The sequence below is a fragment of the Scomber japonicus genome, chromosome 20 (genome assembly GCF_027409825.1).
Source record: "Scomber japonicus isolate fScoJap1 chromosome 20, fScoJap1.pri, whole genome shotgun sequence".
Taxonomy (NCBI): Eukaryota; Metazoa; Chordata; class Actinopteri; order Scombriformes; family Scombridae; genus Scomber; species Scomber japonicus.
Window position 1 is genome coordinate 7,165,285 of NC_070597.1, and position 21,404 is coordinate 7,186,688.

At 38.9% G+C, this 21,404-nt stretch overlaps 1 protein-coding gene across 1 annotated transcript in view; it reads left to right on the top strand.

Moving 5' to 3' along the window:
• The first annotated feature begins 691 nt into the window (after positions 1–691).
• fmnl1b (formin-like 1b) overlaps positions 692–21,404 on the top strand; it is a 34,570-nt gene continuing 13,857 nt past the window's right edge. Inside the window, exons 1-16 of the mRNA XM_053341906.1 lie at positions 692–769; positions 1,667–1,750; positions 2,483–2,556; positions 3,218–3,301; positions 3,521–3,664; positions 6,369–6,456; positions 7,365–7,441; positions 7,535–7,628; positions 12,120–12,194; positions 14,999–15,109; positions 16,023–16,172; positions 16,280–16,381; positions 17,132–17,375; positions 18,375–18,635; positions 19,447–19,571; positions 21,106–21,308. Coding sequence (XP_053197881.1) covers positions 692–769; positions 1,667–1,750; positions 2,483–2,556; positions 3,218–3,301; positions 3,521–3,664; positions 6,369–6,456; positions 7,365–7,441; positions 7,535–7,628; positions 12,120–12,194; positions 14,999–15,109; positions 16,023–16,172; positions 16,280–16,381; positions 17,132–17,375; positions 18,375–18,635; positions 19,447–19,571; positions 21,106–21,308 — 1,994 coding nt within the window. The remainder of the gene's footprint in view (positions 770–1,666; positions 1,751–2,482; positions 2,557–3,217; positions 3,302–3,520; positions 3,665–6,368; positions 6,457–7,364; positions 7,442–7,534; positions 7,629–12,119; positions 12,195–14,998; positions 15,110–16,022; positions 16,173–16,279; positions 16,382–17,131; positions 17,376–18,374; positions 18,636–19,446; positions 19,572–21,105; positions 21,309–21,404) is intronic.

Sequence of the window (21,404 nt, forward strand, 5' to 3'; positions counted from 1 at the left end):
CAAAAATGTTGGTGTAATTTGGTCCAACAAATGTTCATGTGTGGATTCAAAACATACCTTTAAGTTTGTTGTATTGTGTTTCAAAAAATATTTTAACTTTTATTTCCCTCCAAAAATGAATCTATGATCAATTTCACCAGCACTTTATTTTACTTCTATTTTTTTTTTTTTTTTTTTTTTTTTTTTAGAATAATCTAATATGCTAATATCTAGTTTGATACACAAAACTACACAATGAAAGTGAATTATTTTGTCAGTTAAACAGTTGTCACTTTTTACTTTCTGTAAAAAAAATGCACTAAAATATTCACAAAATTTGCAAAAAAAAAAATAAAAAAAAATGTTACAAATAGTTTTCCCAGTTTGGTTTGGAAGAACTTGACTGGCCTGCACCCAGTCCTGAATCTGACCCCATCCAACCTTTGGGATGAACTGCAACACCGACTATGATTCAGATCTGATCAGCAAACTTCAGTGTTGGACCTGGAGGGAGTTTTTGAAAGGAGATGTTCAACAATCCAATATCAGTGTAATCCACATACTAAGGTGACCACATAGTTTTGGCCACAAAAAGTAGGATAAGAAGTTTTCCAGAAACAGCAAAAAAGCTAATTGCTAACTTTTATGCAGCAGTTTGGCATTTTTCATCAGACAGATTCTGACTTGTCTTCATTTCTTCCTCCAGAACACGATGAACCTTCCTCCTGACAAGGTGAAGATCCTGGGCCAGTATGACAACGAGAAGAAGTGGGACCTGATCTGTGACCAGGTGGGTCTGCTCTCTGGATCATCAACACTACTGATGCTTCCCAGCTGGTCAATAAGTTCCTCTCTTTAGTTCTATTGAGTCAGTGCAGTTAATTAAGGCTGTGACTAATGATTATTTGCATTGTTTAATCCTTGTTTAATGATTTGGTCTATTTAGTTTCCTATAGCTCAAGGCAAAAGTCTCATTTTGTCCAATTAACGGGTCAAAACCCCAAAGATATTCAGTTTACTGAAAAGCAACAAGTTATCACATTTGAGAAGCTGGAACTTTTATCAGTTGACTAATCATTGCAGTTCTACGGCTAATCAAACATAAAATAAATATATAACAACAAACATATAAAAGCACCTCAATGCTCACACGCCCACGACGGGAAAGCTCATCAATATTGTACATCGCTTAGCAACCACAGGGAGGTTCATCACAACCTGTGTCTTGATGGGAGAGTGACAGAGGACACCTGTTTCTGTCATACAGTGACTCATACAGCTTTGCTTAACTGAAAGATAATTATAATTGCACAAGAAAATGGAGGCGAAGACTTTCAAAGACTGATAAAATGCAGTTAATTATGAATATTAATGTAAAGATTTGTCAGATAGCTTAATTAAAGCACATGAGTGGGATGGGTACAGCGGAAGTGCGTGTGTGTGTGTGTGTGTGTGTGTGTGTGTGTGTAAGTGTGTGTATGTGTGACTGCTGCACACTGTAGAATGATTTCTGGAGGCTTGTTAAGATCAAATCCATTTGCATAAGAGAAGCTGTGTAATCAAACTCTGCCCTCTGGTCCACTTTCCCCCACACTGCAGTGCTGCAATCAAATATAATTAATGGTCTGTGTGTGTGTGCGTGTGTGTGTATGTGCATGTGTGTGTGTGTGTTTCTCTGCTTCTTCAGGAGAGGTTCCAAGTGAAGAATCCTCCATCTGCTTATTTGGAGAAACTGAAAAGTCACCTGGATCACGGAGGGGTCAGTCGAAAGGTAAAAACCCAACAAACTCACATCTGACAATCCAATCAGTTTGATAAGTTTTGATACGTATGTAAATAATTGTTTTTAAAAAAAGAGTCTTATCATATTTCCTGAAAAATGTTGTAGATAAAATTCTTCAGCTTTTTGTGGCAGTACGACAAATATTTTGGATTCTCTCAAATCTGATCTGTGAGATTTCATGTCCACGCAAATATTTGTAAGAGATTAAAGGACAAGTTCACAATTTTTCATAGGTGTCTTAAAACATCACTGAAAGACACTGTAATCATTCCTCCTCTTCATCAAGTGGATACATGCCCCAGTATTTGATAGAAATAGCCATCCTACATGCACAACTGCTTTATCATATGCATAAATAGCTAAATATATGTGTCATTCAGGGGTCCATATTGTATATTTTTACTGTTCCCAATACAGACACTCCCATACAGTTGCCCTCTTGCACCACCACAGTCTTCAAATGCTTCTAACTATATACATATACATTGCAGATGGAAATTTTGATAGTAGCAGATCTGTTCCCTCCCTTCAGTTAATCCATGTGCGTGTTTGTGGTGTGAATTAAAAGATCAAATCAGTATTACTTCATTAGGATGTGTTGCACTATTACATTTCCATGAAGGATATCTGTGTCATCAGTTTGATAGCTTTTTTTTAATTATTTTTTTTATACATTTTCTAACTAATTAAGCATTTACCGGCTCGCATGTGATTTGTCAGTTTAAGAGGCGTGTCCAGGAATCCACGCAGGTCCTCAGAGAGCTGGAGATCTCCCTGAGGACCAATCATATCGGGTGAGTTTCACTCCAGATCCCATGTGAGGAAAAAAGGTTTAGTGTTAATGAAATCATGGAAGAATATATCCTAAAAGTCAGAAGTGGAATAACCTGAGTCAATTAATTCTGACAAAAGCTTAACCTTCATGTCGTCCTCCCGGGTCAAATTGACCCCGTCTGTTTTGACTGTTTTTTCTTTCCTCTCTTCCTTCCTTCTGTCTGTACTTCCTCTATCCCCCTTCTTTCCTTACTTCTCCTTCCGTTCCTTCCTTCTTTCCTTCCTTCCCTCCTTTCCTTCCATCTTCCTTCCTCCCTTCCTCCTTTCCTTCCTTCCTCCCTCCCTCCCTCCCTCCCTCCCTCCTTCCTCCTTTTCTACTTTCCTTCCTTCTTCCTCCCTTCCTTCCTTCTTCCCTCCCTCCTTTCATTCCTTTCCTTTCCCCCTTTCCTTCCTTCTTCCTCCCTCCCTTCCTTCCTTCCTTGACTCAAGGACAACAGGAGGGTTAAAATAAAACATTTTATTCCTTACTATCACCAGACAGTCTATTTTTTCTATCTTCATGTGTATTATTGTTTTGCTTGTATATTAGCACAACTTTGAAATGGTACAATATTAAAGGTGTGGAATCTGTTACCATTTACATTAGTGTGAAAAGGTTTCAATGTATTTTCCTTCTTCCAGCTGGGCTCAGGAGTTCCTAAACGAGGAGAATCAAGGCTTAGACGTTCTTGTGGATTATCTGTCCTTTGCCCACAGTGCCGTCATGTAGGTTTCAGCTTCAAATACTATTACCAGTATTTTCATTCCTGTACTAATCAAAACTTAGGTATGTAATGTATGTCTTATCTCTCTCATACAACCAGCTGATAAAGTGATGGAGCTTAATCAATTCAACAACCGAGCCTGTATCAAGAAAGTCATGAAGTTCATTACGTTTGTAGAAGGTTAGATTCTGATTTCCTCCTGCGTGACTGTGACTTTCAGGTCTGATACTGACAGTCTGGATAACGGCACACTGCTCTCAGACAAAAGCAGAACTTTGGAGTTGTCGGTGGAAGATCTGAGCAAAAGTGCCAGCAACTCACCTACTCACGGTAGCTCGAAGGCCAGCAAGGCCTTCACAGTCAGGTGAGGACACTGAATGTCCCAACGTGATAATGACCACTCATGTTTCAATGCACATACTGCACATATTGATATTTACAGGTTTTCCAAGGAAGAAGTTGAAAAAGGAAAAGTGAGATAAAGTATAATGTTATTCACCTTTTAATAATGATTTACAGTTTAAAAATGTCCTATTTATCTTATACTGGCCCTTCATTCATTCATTTAAGCCCCTCCCCCTCGTTCTATACTTGAAATGTCAACTTCTCAGATGCATCCGTACATGTTCGAGCTGAAATATGAGAGTGTACAGCACAAGTAACACATGGAAAAACTTGAGCAGCAACCTCAGTAAGTTATAGGCATGCACGATGAACCAACGTCAGCTTGTCAGCAAAACAGACAAACGAAAAAAGTGCCCCGGGTCTTGACTTGCAGGCAGCATTTCTATACATTTGGCACTTTGACAATGTTTAACATCCAACATCATAATATGTCCCCTTTAAGTTTATTTGTTAGATCTATCCAAAATGGTACAAAGTGCTTCACATGAAAATAAAATCAGCCATTAATAACATGTACAGTGTTTAAAACTATGATGTCAGGCATAAAAACATACAATTACTGATAGGCCAATACATAAAATGGTGTTAAGCAGACAAAAAAACATTATTAAAGGATTTTAACCTTTAATAAAGCTGGTACCATCATGTAAGATAATGATGGATTTTTTTTTTGTAATTAACTTTTTATTTTTTATTTTTTTCAGTACACAAAACAATGTACATGCACCAACTGGGCAGAAAACCCTTACAGGGGGAGGATGCTAGATAAGGCAGCACAATTAAGATATTAAATATTTAATGCATATACAGACATATTCTGTCTTCACTCAGCTTACATATCATAAATGTTGTTTCACAAAAGCACACAGACATCTGTGCACACACACACACACATAAATCCTTCCTCTGCAGCAAATATTAAACTCTGCTCAAACAAACATTGTTCCTGATAAATCACTCTCCATCTCTCTGGACAGATGACACAGCTGTAAAGTGTTACAGGGTTTGTGTTTGATATCCAAATACAGTCAGATCAATACCGAAAGCAGGCTCTCTCTCTCACACACACACACACACACACACACACACACACACACACACACACACACACACACACACACACACACACACACACACACACACACACACACACACACACACACACACACACACAGGCAAAGCAGAGGCTCATCTTACTCTCTTTCTCTCTCTCTCTCTCTCTCTCTCTCTCTCTCTCTCTCTCTCTCTCTCTCTCTCTCTCTCTCTCACACACACACACACACACACACACACACACACATACACACATTTTTTAATTAACTAGAGGAGGTTTTCTTCTAGTATTGTCCAGTCATCAAATAATCAACAAAATAAACAAAAATCAGGTATATAACTTTATTTATAACTTTTATTTAATTTTAAAACACATATGTTTAGAAGCTGAAAAATATTAATATGCATTAGATCAAATAATAATGAAGAAATTATTTAAAATATAGTACAATTTTATGAGATTTACATATGCAATTGATAATATTGGTGCCCTCATGTTAATATATAGTTATTTCAGTACATCGCGTCAAGTTATTGTCATAGTTCGAAGTCTCGACTGTCAAAAAAACATGTGCTTTGCAGAGCTGTTTAGCCCTGGAGCTCTGCGTTCAGTCTGACTATCATTTAATAACTTGTGACAGTTGTCAAGATACGCTTAAGAAAATGCAGCGGGGTTGAAATGAACTCTCGAGGAAAAAACAAATAGTGCTCTTGTGTAGATGTCACACTGCATATAAACACATAACGTATGAGTCCCAGACATTTAATCGTTCATCTGAAGCAGCTGCATTCTTGTCATAGTGAATATATCTGTGTGTGTGTGTGTATTGGCCTCTTGTTCGGTAACACGATGCTCAGAGACTATGTGTGTGTGTGTGTGTGTGTGTGTGTGTGTGTGTGTGTGTGTGTGTGTGTGTGTGTGTGTGTGACATGTGTTTAGGTACAGTATGACATGTTTAGGCGTGAATGTGGGAAATGTCTGAGTGAAATAAATCAACAGACACTTGAACCTATCATTACACACCTTGGCATGAACATTTAGCCTGTGGCTCTTATTTGCTTTACCTGGTTTATTTTTGGAAATTGATGATTGATACATGGATTATTTACAGTGGCGTGCACAGACTTTTTGAAGGGCAGGGGCGAAAAGAAAAAAAAGGGCACATACAGCACGTTCTCGCCACTGAACAGCGCACATGTTTTTGCCACCCAAGAGGGCAGTTTCGTGTGTTTTGCCAACCAGGGGGCACCTTAGCACGCATTCTGGCTCCCAAGAGGGCACCCCAGGACGCTTTCTGGCTACCAAGAGGGCACCCTAGCACGCGTTCTGGCTACCAAGAGAGCACCTTAGCACATGTTCTGGCTACCAAGAGGGCACCCTAGCACACGTTCTGGCTCCCAAGAAGGCACTTTAGCCCCCCCCCCCCCCCCCCCCCCCCCCCCCCCCCAGTGCACACCACTGATTATTTATGTAATACAATCTAAGCACATACAATGATTGCAACATTGCAACACTTGAAATATATTGTTATAGAGATAATGTGCCAGCCTACTGAAAGGTTAATACTGTAGATTTCCAGACTGTAACTGACTGTTAACGTCCCAAACAGGAGAGCACTGAGACACTCTCGTGCTGTAAGCCAGAAAGACGACGTTCATCTCTGCATCATGTGTTTACGTGCCATCATGAACTATCAGGTATTTGCAACCACCTACTTATTATGTCATCTTTTTTATTTTAATGTTTTATGGTCATGGCTTATAATTTATTCCTCATGTTTGACAGAAATGTATGAAAGCCAATTACTGCCAGGAAAAGAAAAAAATGGAAATGTAGTATTGAGAGACTTTCGGGAACACTTTTAGCATTTTCATTAATATATTTGTTCCTCGTGTGGGCTTCCATAGTAAAGGCTGATGTATAAACATGAAAGAAAATAAAGTGAAACACAACACACACACACACACATACACACACACACACACACACACACACACACACACACACACACACACACATACACACACACACACACACACACACACACACACACACACACACAAAGATATACATTAATAAACCCTCAAAAAATGTTCTCATATCTGCTTTTAACAACATTATAGTGTTTTTTATAAACATGTAATCATGTGTTAACTGTCTTTTTTTCTTTGAGAAACTAAGACAGAAATTAAGAGATACTAAATCAAAATTCAGTCAAGTCAATCAAGTCAAGATTATCAGATACAAATTCAGTATTCGATTAACATTAAGAGAAGTTCTGAGATCAAAATTTTAGCTCAGAATTCTGACTTCAAAAGTAAAAAAAAAACAAAACATTTAAGTAAGTCAACAATTTGATGTTGTGTCTCATACTTTTCTGTCTTTTTGTAACATTTCATGTTTTCCTTTTGTGGTAGAAACGGCTTCCATATAATACAAAAACATTTGATGAGGTTAAATTGATAATGATAAGAAGAGGAAATTTGATGGAGTTCGTTTTAAAATGTTTATAGTGATTACAGTCAGTCTTGTAGTTCAAAGTGTGTGTGTGTGTGTGTGTGTGTGTGTGTGTGTGTGTGTGTGTGTGTATGTGTGTGTGTCTCAGTCCGGGTTCAACCTGGTGATGAAGCATCCCTGCTGTGTCAACGAGATCACGCTCAGCCTCAACAACAGAAACCCAAGGTATGACATCATACCTGTCACATCATTTGTTAAGAGAACCTTAATATATGCTACTAATACATAAATAATAATTGTGTGTATTCTTCTTCTCAGGACTAAAGCTCTGGTGCTGGAGCTTCTGGCGGCTGTATGTTTGGTGAGAGGAGGCCATGACATCATCCTCTCTGCATTTGACAACTTCAAAGAGGTCAGATGGGTCACAGCCCTTTACAGCCCTAATACAAATATTACATTTTTTATGTTACTGAAACCATTTTTAATAGTTTACTTTGAGAGATAAAGTCAATGTTTTTCTCACTAACTCCTGAACAAAATGAAAGCAAAGCTGTCAAATGTTAAATACAATTAGCCATACAAGAATTTTTACATAAAATTGTGAAAAATTGGCACATTTTCTCTCAGAAGGAGGCAATATTAAATCCAAAAAAACAAAAAAAGAAGATCAGATAAATACAAAATTAATCTACTCATACATTCAATGCCAACTCAATTATACAAACATTGTTGTTCTATATCTCACTTAACTGTTAACTGTTATACTAACTGCTAAATAATCCTGAAAAAAAGCTCAGATGACAGAAATCATCTCATCATCCTACACAAGTTATATCCGCTGTTGGTTTGCACAAATCACTCTTCCTTTGCTCATATCAGCCTGAACAGTTTGAATACATCTTTATTACTTGCTATTATTGCTTTCAAACTTCTTTAGCAGTGATTGCAAGATACTGATATTATATCTCTCTAATGGCAATGCAGACAGACTGAAAAGTAAGAATTTCATCAGTTGGTGTGAAATGAATTAGTCAGTATCAAAAAAGTCTTCAACACAAAGCTCTAACCAGGAAGGATCCTTGCAAACATTAAATGTAACAGATTCAACATCATCATCCTCAAAGTTCACTATTTCCTTTTTTTTTTGCTTCAGTTTCTGAGCCTGACCTAAATTTTTAAAGCATCAGCAGGGATGACTCAACCCACATTCAGATATAATTTTAAACTGATCTCAAGCTCAACATAGAGGCGGTGTTAGTGTTTCAGCACCCACATACCAGTCTGTCCTTTACTGCTTTGAAAAGCAGGTTAAGAGGAACCCCAAACCCACCTGCCCCCTCCCCTCCCCCCTGGCAGCTGCTTTGCCCAGTTGTCCCACCGCCAGACGAAACTGATTGAAGAGGCGTAAATATGTGAAACACTTGTTGAGTTGCCTCTGACCTCCCCTTGGCCTTCTCTCATCTTCGCCTGAGAAAGCAGCAACTGTTGCCCATAGATATCGCCTCCTGTGGCTACAACAACGCAGACAGGAAGGAGTGTGAACCTGAACTAGGAGAGTCTATTATTAGTGAATTTGATGGATGGTAGAAACCTGCCCTGCAACAAGCTGACAGATGTTAATGTGAGCACTGTAGGTTTTAGAGAAAGTTTCTTAAACAGGAGGAAATGGTGCATGTTTGGGGACTATTTTCAGTGGCGGATTAACCCTCCTGTCAGACAGGGTCAAATTGGCTCCGTCTGTTTTGACTGTTCCTTCCTTCCTCCCTTCCTTCATCCCTTCCTTCCTTCTTTCTCTCTTTCTCTCCTTCCTCCCTTCCTCTATTCCTTTCTCCCTCCCTCCCTCCTACCTTCCTTCCTTCCTTCTTTCCTCTGTCCTTCTTTCCTTTCATCCCTTCCTTCCTTCCTTCCTTCCTTCCTTCCTCCTTTCCTTCCTTCCTCTCTTCCTCCCTTCCTTCCTTCTTTCCTTTCCTCCCTTCCTTCCTCCCTTCCATCCTTCCTTCTTCCTTCCTTCCATCTTTCCTTCCTTCCTTGATTTGAGGACAACGGGAGGGTTAATACACATTTGGTGCTTTAGTCAGTATTTCTGGCAGCAGAAGGGTGTGAGAGTGATTGAGTCAAGATAAACTAAAGTGTGTGTGTTCTTTGTAATGAAGGATTATGTCACCGAATACAGAAATGTGGCTCACTGACATGTTTTTAATAGTTTTTGGACAACAACAGAGGTCTACGGCTCAGAGGAATAAGATATATCAGGCAATGATACGCATACAGTTAACCTTTGTGTCATCCTCCCGGGTCAAATTGACCCTGTCTGTTTTGACTGTTCCTTCTTTCCTTCCCTCCTTCTTTCCTTCCTTCTTTCCTCTGTCCTTCCTTCCTTCCTTCCTCCCTTCCTCTTTTCCTTTCTCCCTCCCTCCTTCCTTGTTTCCTCCCTCCCTCCTACCTCCCTTTCTTCTTCCTTCCTCCCTCCCTCCTTTACTTCCTTCTTCCTTCCTTCCTTCCTTCCTTCCTCCCTCCTTTCCTTCCTTCCTCCCTTCCTCCCTCATTTCCTTTCTCCTTCCTTGACTCGAGGACAACAGGAGGGTTAAAGCTGCAACGAATAAACAATCATCAGGAGATTCATCAGCCACTATGTTGATAATCGATTAATCGTTTGGAGTCCTTGTTAAAAAAAAAAAAAGAAGCTAAAATTCTGGTATCTTCTGCTGTCTTTAGTCCTCTGTGACAGTAAACTGATATATGAAATGTTGGTTATGGATAAAACAAGACGTTTAAGGTTTGGAAAACAGTGTTTAAAATGTTGATTAAACAGGAAACTAACTGGCAGATTAATAGATAATGAAAATAAGTGTTAAATAAGCCCTACACACACGATACTTTGTTAGTGGCTTTTTTAGTCCTTTGATGGGATTTACTGACAATAAGAACATTTTGAAGATCACCAGATGTATTGTTTAGCAGAGAAAAAGAACATAATCAAATGACAAATTAAAAAATTGTCAATTTGTAAAATCCTCTGTCAACATCATCCCTTCTTCCCACCTGGCTGATTAGTGCAGCATCAGTTTCCACAGCGGTGACTCGAGTATCGCAGTGAGTGGCACTTTGTTTTGTTGTCGCAACAGCAGCGCCGGCGTGTGTGTGGGTGAGAACGAGAGAGAGAGAGAAGGGGGGTCGGGGGGGAGGTTAGACGGAGGAAGATGGAGGAAACGATAGAGCGCTTGTAGTTGTAAAGTAGAGGCAGGTGGGCACAGAGCCAGGAGCTGGCTTGTGTGTCCCTTAATGGCATAACGTGGGCTTTGTTTTGGGTTGTGCGGTGCTGTCAGGTTGGTGTGCTGCATTATTTAGCAGACATGAGTGGGTAAAAAAAAAGGAGGAGGCATGCAGGGTTAAAGACACACATACACACACACACACACACACACACACACACACACACACACACACACACACACACACACAGGGTGCTGCTAATGGACAAGACGAGGAATCCGCTGAGCTGTAAGGAAACACAATAATAATTTGGCCATTTTTTTCTCTCTTTGCCTTCCAAACAAACATGCAACACACACACACACACACACACACACACACACACACACACACACACACACACAGTCAGGCCTTGTGTGTATAATAGTTTCCCCGTGGAGCAGCGAGTACAGCAGTAGACTGGGTGTATAACTATTATCCTGCACAATGCAAAGCCTCACACTGGTTTTAGTATTTCCATTATTCAGTTGTTTGTCCCAAACTGAGCTGAAGACAAACCACCCCCACACAGATTCTCCACATCCTCTAGCCGAGTTCTCCTCCTCAGTCAATTCACACTCAGACTCGTACTGTTTAATTAGATGGCAGGATTACAGATAACTAACACTCTGCATGGTTTGTGTGCAGAATAATAAGATAAGATCATATTGAATTTTATTGATCCCGGGAGGGAAATTTAGCATGACGACAGCACAAGAGGAAATTAGAGAGGTACTGTAGATAGGAGCACAAAGATACAGATAAAGAGAGAAATAAGTCATAATAATAACAATATATATCGTACCAGTCTATATAACAAAAAAAGATCAAATTAGAACATATACAGTATATTACCTGGAATGCTGAACATAAATGTACAGTATATGTGCAAATACAGTAATGCAATGGTCTTAAATCCTGGTCAAAAAAACCATAATAGATCATTATCTTAGCAATATCCACCTGGTGTATTAATGTACAGTCTATTATAATATATTAATATAATTTAACAGTGTATATTCAGCACATATTATAGTTTAGTTCTATCTCTTGTCTCACTTCTATTTTTATCTTTTTTGTGTATTTGAGTTATTGAATATAATTTAGCCTTTAATTGTATTTCTTTATTTGTTTTGCCTCATTATTTTATCTAATTTATCTCATTATTTTTTGTATTTAGTGGTTAATGTTATGTTTCTTCTGTAACACTGTGATTTCCCCTTAGGATTAATAAAGTAGTCTATCTGTGCAGGTAGTAGGTAGTAGTACACCACTATATGTTTGGAGTGAATGTTTTCAGAGTTTATAGATGAACATTTATACATAGAGTCATAGATGAATGCATAATGAATTTAATAGAATGCAAAGTCAATTGCAAATTGAGATGGATGGATCCATTTGAGTGTGAGCACACTGCCCCCATGTGTGTGCATGTGGTGCAGGCATATTTCAAAGAATAACAAGTCTATTTATCCCTTCATCAGAGGCTCGTCTCCAAGGCCTTCACCTACATTTAACTGAGCAGCAATTAATCCCAAAACATAATAATAAAATAGACCAGAAGCAATAATCATCTGCATCAATCATAACAATGCTGGGTGCCTGCTTTAATCTTTTCTCACCTCTGTTAATGTGTTTTTTTTTTCTTCAGGTTTGTGGAGAGAAAAGTCGATTTGAGAAGCTCATGGAGTATTTCCGCAATGAAGACAGCAGCATCGACTATATGGTAAAGCTGTGACTGTGTGTCCTGATGTATGCAGGGAAAATAACCCTCATTGTGTCTCCAGTTACACATGACCAGAAGTATGTGGACAACTAAACCACATGTGATTGTTAAGCATCCTCATTCTGACAATATGTGCATGAATCTGTGACTGCAGAGATTTGCTCTAAATGCAGCCACAGTTAATCTCTAATGCATTGTATTGAGTTGAAGTCAGGTCAGTCAAGATCTACCATAAAAACTAAATGTATGACCATATAAAAATCACCCCAGACCATAATTACATCCTGTCTGCCTACTGTTGGTCACATAGTGTATATTTTATAAAGAGCCTTGAATATATTAATATCCTCTGTCTGTGTTGGTTGGTTATAAGAGATGTGAAACTCCTTTTAATCCAATTCAACACTCCCAATTTAACATGTTTAACCTTCCTGTCGTCCTCCAGAGTCAAATTGACCGTGTCTGATTTGACTGTTCTGTCTGTCCTTCTTTCCTCCCTTCCTTCCTCCCTCTGTCCTTCCTTCTTCCTTCCTCCCTCCCTCCTTTCCTTCCTTCTTCCTAGCTCCCTCCTACCTTCCTTCCTTCTTTCCGCCGTCTGTCCGTCCTTCCTTCCTTTCCTTCCTTTCCTTCTTTCCTTCCTTCTTTCCTTTCCTTTCCTTCCTTCTTCCTTCCTCCCTCCCTCTTTCCTTGTCTTCCTTCTTCCTTCCTTCCTCCCTCCTTGCCTCCTTCCTTCTCTCTACTTCTTTCCTTCCTCCCTCCCTCCTACCTTCCTTCCTTCCTTCTTCCTCCCTCCCTCCTTCCTCCCTTCCTTCCTCCCTTCTTCCTTATTCCCTACTTTCCTTCCTTCCTTCCTCACTCCATCCTTTCCTCCCTTCTTCCCTACTTTCCTTCTTCCTTCCTTTCTTCCTTCCTTCCTTTCCTTCCTCACTCCCTCCTTTCCTTCTTTCTTCCTCCCTTCCTTCCTTGACTCGAGGACAACAGGAGGGATAACCACTTAATCGGCATTCATGGTTTATAATACAGTAGAATATAGTTGTAAGTGAATATAAATACATTTGAATACATTTTCATGTGTTTAATAACATATATATGTCAACTCCTGGCATCTGTAACTGGAGTACAAACAGTTACTAAATGGATAACACACACACAACACATTTTACAGTGTGCTATATAGCATTTATTGATTGATTACAAATCATTTGCAGGTTTCTAAACTATTTATAAATGTGTTATATGCTAATATGCTAAGGAAATACTGATATCTTCTTACAACTGCATTAGTATTATAATGTGTTCTTCTAGATATATATTTATATACTGTTTATAAATATTAAACAGGGGAAGGTTTAAATAAAGTGTTACGGAGTTGTGATGCTAGTAGACATATCTTTATTCAGGCCAACCATCCAATAAGAATGCTTTCGTATGAATAATTTATACTGAGGAGTTTTATAAATTGGTGCTCCACTTGATACTGGTCATCTAATACTAATAATCACCAGTGAAATCATATTGTAATTATCATTATAGAGCTTTAGATGAGAAATTCTTAAATTACCGACTTAGCTACTATTTAAAAGAGTGGATATGTACCATATGACTGCTGTATGTTCATGATTCTTGTCTGGAAATAATTAGTTCTGCTGTTAAAAATGATGCATGAACATTTTAACATGCCTTCAAAAAAAAAAGAGCAAAGAGAAAAGAATGGGAGTAATTAGTCCTCATAATAGAAAACACTTAGGCAGCGCCATTAACAAAATGGCAGTCTTCCTTTTAATTAAGCAGATTGTGCACAATTATGTAAAATGTGCAGAGTGCAGTGAATAAGAGACACACAACTGAATGTTTCTAACGCCTGTAGCTTTTACTCATGAGATCACAGCTGCAAGCAGATGTGTTTCTGTGTGAAGAAGCTTAGAAATAATAATCATAATAAACCAACGTTCACAGAAAGCTTACAGCATTACACTTAATGGTTTCTAGCCAGCATGAACTTCTGACTCTGAATGTGTTTCTAACTTGTTGTTGTTGTTGAGTTTTCGAGTCAATTCAAACAATAATTATGATGTTAAATGAAGAGTAAATGTACAGCTACAGTACAGAAGAAGTGAAGCTGCTTAGGTGACATAGAAGGAGAAATGACCATTAACCCTCCTGTTGTCCTCTGGTCAAGGAAGGACAGAAGGAAGGAAGGAAAGGAGTGAGGAGGAAAAGAGGAAGGAAGGAAGGAGAGAAGGAAGGAAGGAAGGAAGGAAGGAAGGAAGGAAGGAAGGAAGGAGTAAGGATGAAAAGAGGAAGGAATTTAGGAGAGAAGGAAGGAAAGAAAGAAAGAAAGGAGTAAGGAGGAAGGAAGGAAAGAAGGAAGGAAGGAGGCAAGGAAGCAAGGAAGGATGGAAGGAGGAGGGAGCAAAGAAAGAGGGGAGGAGGGGAAGAAGGAAGGGAAAATTAAAGAAAGAGGGAAGAAGGAAGGAAGGAAGGAAGGAAGGAAGGAAGGAAGGAAGGAAGGAAGGAACAGTCAAAAGAGATAAAGTTAAATAATTCGATTCTAACAAATTCACTGTTTCTTTTTTTATGTTTAAAGTAGTAATGATAGTCTGGTTCTTTATGTTTTATTCATCCCTCTCAGCTAGCCCACACATCCAGATCTGACTCACAGAATAATCACCAGTCATAATAATCAGTTGGACACTTCTTGTTCCTCTTGTAGACGAGACGTAGAGATGTCCTTCTCATCAGACAGCAGCCTCTGCACAGCTGCATGTAAAAATGAATAAAGTTTGTATCTGTTTGACTTCCAGGTGGCCTGTATGCAGTTCATCAACATCGTGGTCCACTCGGTAGAAAACATGAACTTCAGAGTCCACCTGCAGTATGAGTTCACTCGTCACGGGCTGGACGACTACCTGGAGGTAAACTCTGACATGATATTATAAACTTTGACCCCCACAGTTAGTCTGTACAATGAAATGCAGGAAAAACTAATTATACTCAACAGCAATATGATACAGTTTTTAATAAAAGACAGAAAAAGTGCTTCAGATAAAGGAACCAGTGTATAAATCTGGAGGACCACATGGGTCACAGAAAAAGACATTCGATTCAATTCAAAACACTTTATTTGTCCCCGAGGGGCAATTTAAAAGGCATGAGGAGCAGCATCATTAAAAAAAAAAAAAAAGGACAAATAGAATATCAACAATATAAATCATAAAGTGCTATAGGCAGTATTTCAGTGACAGTCAAAGTGCTGTGTGCATTCAGTCAGTTGAGGGGCAGTGATGTTGGGACATAACGCTAGTATGATAAGAAAAAGCAAAATAGAAACTCACATGGAAAAGGCATTTAACATTGCATTTTCAAATTTGCAATTCGATTAATTATTTGGGAATTCATTCATATATTTTTAAATTCTGTTTGTATTGACTTTTTAAAAATCCTTTAAAATCCTTTTATATAATTCCTCTTTTTAATTGTACAATTAGGTATAAATTAATGACCTTTGTGGTGCTTCGTATATAAATATGTACTATTGTTGTGTTATATGTGCCTTGTAAAGTGACCTTGAGTGCTTTGAAAGGCATTATTATTATTATTATTATTATTATTATAAATACATAAACGATTGACATTAGAGTAAAAGTATGACATGCTATAAGTATGGAGTATACAGATGAGAGTAACTATTATGCATGTTTAGACTCAGTATACAATTAAGAAGAGTGAAAACTAAATTTGACTAAATGTTACATTCAATTGAGGATGTTCTAACATATTTATGAGTTGAAAGATGATGATTGATGTTTTAAAACTGTGTGTGTGTAGCAGCTGAAGTTCACAGAGAGCGACAGGCTGCTGGTGCAGATTCAGGCGTATCTGGACAATGTGTTTGATGTTGGAGCTCTGCTGGAGGACGCAGAGACCAAGAACGCTCTGCTGGAGCACATGGAGGAGCTGCAGGAGCACAACACACAGGTGCAAAGAACAACATGCTCCACCTAACCACCTAACCACCTAACCATGCACACACATGTGGGGAAAAAAGTATTTCATGAAGTCTTTTTGTGTTTTTGGTGTGACAGCTGAGCAACAGGCTGCAGGAGAATGAGAAGGAAACGATAGAGAAAGTCTCAGGGCTGGAAACGAAGCTGATTCAGACCACCAAAGAAGTGGAGCTGCTAAAGGTGAAGTCCAACATTTTCCTCATTACATTATTTTCTACTGAAACGTGAATCAGTGCAAATAACCCTATCTGCTATCATGTACCTTGCAATCAACCCACTGTTTCTGTATAGTAACAAATGGTACATGTACCTTATAAATACTTACATTAAATGGGTAGATTACTCTAAAGCCCCCAAATGCTTAACTATGTTCTCAAATAGACGCATATATCCAAATATTGCACCTCACATTTGTAGATGAACCTGTATGGAGACATTTACAGCATCAATAAATAAATAGAATCCTTCATTATAAACACAACAAGGCTTCACAGAATTTCAATCAATACATACACATTGAATAACAATAATCAGATTTACCTCCACCCTATCAAGACTGCATATATTAAATTAAGTAGGTCTCTATAAATAGATCCTACAGTTGCCAAGAGGTAATTGCAGTCAAAAAAATGCACATATTTAGCAGGTTACATTTGTGCATGAACCTGACACAGCATTTAGAAAAAGGCAAGACCAGTGATGAATATACTTAGAACCCCTCACAACACTAAATATAATAGACATCAAGGCCTGATGAGCATATTGGGCACAAAAATGTACTTTAAGATGAGTAAAATGATTTCTTTTATTCAGTATTTATGTATGAAGCATATACATACAGCATAATGTGATGATTAGATAGAATTAGACAGAGTTTCTGCTCACGGGATTGTCTCACGCTCATGTTTCCTGGTTGTTTCCGTGTTGTAGGAGAGTCTACGTGAATCCTGCTCCCAGGTGGCTCTGCTGCAACAGCGAGAACGAGAGAACGAGCTAGAACGAGAGAGGGAGAGAGAAAGAGAGAGAGACAGAGAGAAATCCACTCAAGCCCTGAAGGAGCTCGAGGTCAAAGTTCAGGCTCTGGTGGAGCAGGGTCTAGTCCGAATGGAGCGCTCCTCCTCTGGACAACTGGACGTTCAGGTGGTCCCCGTCATCCAGCAGGGAATACAGGAAGGTCAGAGCTGTTATCTTGTGATGCGTCTAAATTACAGCAGAGGTCTCAAACTCCACCAGACCAGTTTTAGCACTCTTCTTGTTAAATATTAAATGTGAAATAAAAAGTTAATTTTACAGCCTTGCTGGAGATTTGAGTGATATTGACCGGGAAAAATCTCAATGGGAAAGAAGAAATATTGCAAGCAGGATTTAACACTACAGTATATTCTTAATGTGTCCGTAGCCTTATAAAACTATACTGCACCCTGAGCAGTTTATCATCATTTATCATCTGCACCTCACAACCTGTCTCGACTATGATCAATAAAATTAAGTTTCATCAACTGGCTAAAAGTATTCAGGATAACTCTAATTTCTTAGCATTCAGCACAGATTGAATTTAACATCAGCTCAGAATCATGTTTTTGGTAAACTCACCTTAAAGCAGTGATGGAGAAATGTAGTCCAGGATATGTGAGTGCTCTGTGACATCACTGCTGGTTGTTTGAAGCAGCTATAATCAATATTTTTTATAATAACAATGCCTGAGCTGACAGTGTGTAATGTGTTGGTTGTGGTTCGTAGTGATGAACATACAGAGTATTATCAGTGACTCTGCAGCTCCTCTCAGCTTTACAGAGCTTTATAGTGAGTTTCAGCTCGTTGTTTAGCTGTCTAGCTTCTACTTTGCTGTTTTGGTTCCCTCTCATCAGTCTCATTGTGTCATTTTCCGGCCGCAGCAGGCATCTGCTTTCAGAGACAATGCTCCAAAAACCTTCTGTACACTACCTGCTCAGCACCAAACAGCAAACAGACACAGTTAGCTGTAGACTAGCTGGTGAGCACAGTGGATCATTTAGCAGCTAAAGAGCCAGATATTTCCCTCAGGAGTCGGTAGAGAGTAAAAAACAGTGAAAATACAAATGCATGTCTATCTGAGTCAAAAAATGATCGTACAAAGAAAAGAAAACATTTGAGAAACTGCAGTAAACTAATTCTATCATTCTTTCCCTGATAGTTAAAGATGAAGTAGACACCAGTGGAGACAATGAGGCCTCAAAGTCCCTCTCTAAACCTTCTGAGGCTCCTGTGCAGCTGGTACAAGCACCTCCTCCTCCACCTCCTCCTCCTCCTCCACCTCCACCTCCACCTCTACCTCCAGGCACAACTGGAGCACCTCCTCCTCCTCCTCCTCCACCTCCAGCAGCTCCACCGCTCCTGCTGCCTCCTGGAGGTGGAACATCAATGCCTTTGGGGAATGTGTCTGATGGGAGCTCAGGTGAGTTCAAAAGCAGATCAGGCTGAGCACTAACACCTGGAAATGTGCAAATCAGGCATATTTCTGGTGCTGGTCGGTGGGGAAATAGAAGCAACTCTGCAAATGAAGCATTCAGAGCAGGCTGAAGCCCTGGCTTTGGACTTGAGGAGGACATTCTTACATACATTAACCTTATCTTTTCAAACTTTTTAATTGTTTAACACAGACATTCAATATTATAACTTTATATAGGTTACAGAAAATAACAAAACTCATATTATTTCCTCTTTAAATAATTTTAGAAGCATGAAGAAATGCAACTAAACATACACTGTTCACAAAATAAAGCAAAAGATTCGAACAAAGCCTAAAACATTTTTGCTGGTGTTTTGTGAGGTAGGATTGGTTTTAGGTTTTCAGTAGGTTTAGTCAGGTCTGCACCGCCAATGAGACTGTCTCAAGCTGAATACTTTATATATATTCACTTTACCTCTGTTGTTCTAACTCATGCTAGTAAGAAACTTGGCCTGGCTCAGCTGATAGTTTACTGTGACAATAAATATAAAGTTTAGCATCACACCAACTCTTAGTTAAATGTGTGCCTTTATTTTCCTCCTCAACACAAATATAGTTTTTTAAATCAAATCGTAATGTGAATTTTTTCAAGTTAACTAAGCTACTGTTCACTGTGCTACAACTACTACTATTTTTCTCTCAGAACAAAAAAGCAAGACCTCTCTCTTGATATTTTGCAGTAATAATGAGTCACAATAAACAGGAGGAAATCCATGTCAACAAAGTAAAATTGTTTTTTTCTATTTTTTTCTTCTAGGTTTTAAAAAAAAGAAGCCCATTCAGACAAAGTACCGTATGCCTCTGCTCAACTGGCAGGCTCTAAAATCCAACCAGGTGACAGGAACCATCTTCAACGAGCTGGACGACGAACACGTGTTGGAGGTTTGAGCGGTTTATGTTCTTTTCTAAATGTTCCTCCTCATCCTCATCTACAGCTGGTGTTAGTTTACATCACCGCCTCTAGATGTCTCTGTTTCAATTACATACAGTGAGCCTGTAATCTAAGTATCCACTGCACATGAATATCTCCTAGTAGATCAGTTTAGTCTCCAAATGTAATAATGCATTTATTTACTTTTTTAACACTATGTTCAACAACCAAAAAAATCCTTTCTTCCCCAATAATACAACATGTTCAGGACAAAAAAGGTACAGCTTTGTTCTCATTCTTCTCATTAGCTGAAACCACGTTCCTCTGGCTTCATTAGTGATTTTTAAGTTTGGAATAAAAGCAGCAGCTCCAACAGATCGTAAGCATCTACACCATCGAGTTTGTGAAATGAAATTTTAAAAGAAATCCTCAACTATTCCTTTTAGTATGTACAGTTCAGTCAAGAACACTCTCGTCATAGATTAAACCATTTATTGCAACACATGGTAATGCAGTGTTACTTGGAGTAGACAGGGAGCCCTAATGCAAAACCCCCTGAAGTGGGCTGAAAGTAATAAGTAATATTTAACCCTCCTGTTGTACTCGAGTCAAGGAAGGAAGGGAGGAGGGAAGGAAGGAAGGGAGGAAAGGAAAGGAAAGGAAAGGAAAGAAGGAAGGAAAAGAGGGAGGATGGAAGGGAGGAAGGAAGTAAGGAAGGAAAGAAGGGGAATGGAGGAAGGAAAGAAGGAAGGAAGGAAAGAGAGAGGAAGGAAAGAAAGAGAGAAGGAAGGAGGGAAGGAAGGAAGCAACAGTTAAAACAGACGGGGTCAATTTGACCCGGGAGGACAGCACAAAGGTTAAAGGGGCCGCCTTGTGGTGAGAATGGCTGTGATTGGTGTGCTGATCAATCAGTGGCTGTCAGCTGATCATAGCTTATGACTTCCATGTCTTGTATGAACTAACGCTATGCTTCATGCTTCATTAAATCAGAGTTAGGACTTTCAAAATTGTTCCATATTGGATCTGTTAATTTCCTTCTATTTACTGTAAGATTATCTGTATACAGGAAACATGTAATAAACCTCAAAAAGATTTGTTTATTTGGAAATTAGCTTTAAAACATCTTTGCAAAAACATTTGAAGCCTCTGACTCTAATTTCTTTATTACATTTAATACAGTTATCATGAATATTGGGATTAAAGTGGTGTAATTAAACAGGTGTAATACAACTCCTCAGCAACCTACTGTGACAGACTAATCATAACAAAGAGAGTTTTCTTCACAACCTGTTTGTATTACATCATCAAAACATAATAATTAATAATAATGAATCTCTTTCGTGCAGGGGAATTATAAGTTTATTGTTCAGTGGAAGGACAGCAAGGCTTCAAAAGCAGTTTGCAAGAAAGAGCTTTTATTTCACTTCACACTTTGTTTATCTAATGTTTGTTAGTCTAAAACAAACAGTTCCCCAGTTTTCATCCATCAGTTTAATTCCCCTCTGTTTATTTCTCTTTATTTCTTCATTGGTCATTTCTTATCAGGAACTAAACATGGCTGCGTTTGAGGAAAGGTTCAAGACGAAGGCCCAATCTGCCCCTCTAGAACTGGGTACCCTCAAAATGAAACTGGCCCACAAGACCCCCAGTAAAGTGTTCCTAATGGAGCCCAACAGGGCCAAAAACCTGGCTATCACCCTGCGCAAAGAAGGAATGGCTGCATTTGAGATTTGCTGCACCATTGAGACGTATGTATCAAACCTGTAGTCTGATGTTTTACACCTTATTTAACCCTCCTGTTGTCCTCAGGTCAAGGAAGGACAGAAGGAAGGACAGGAGGAAGG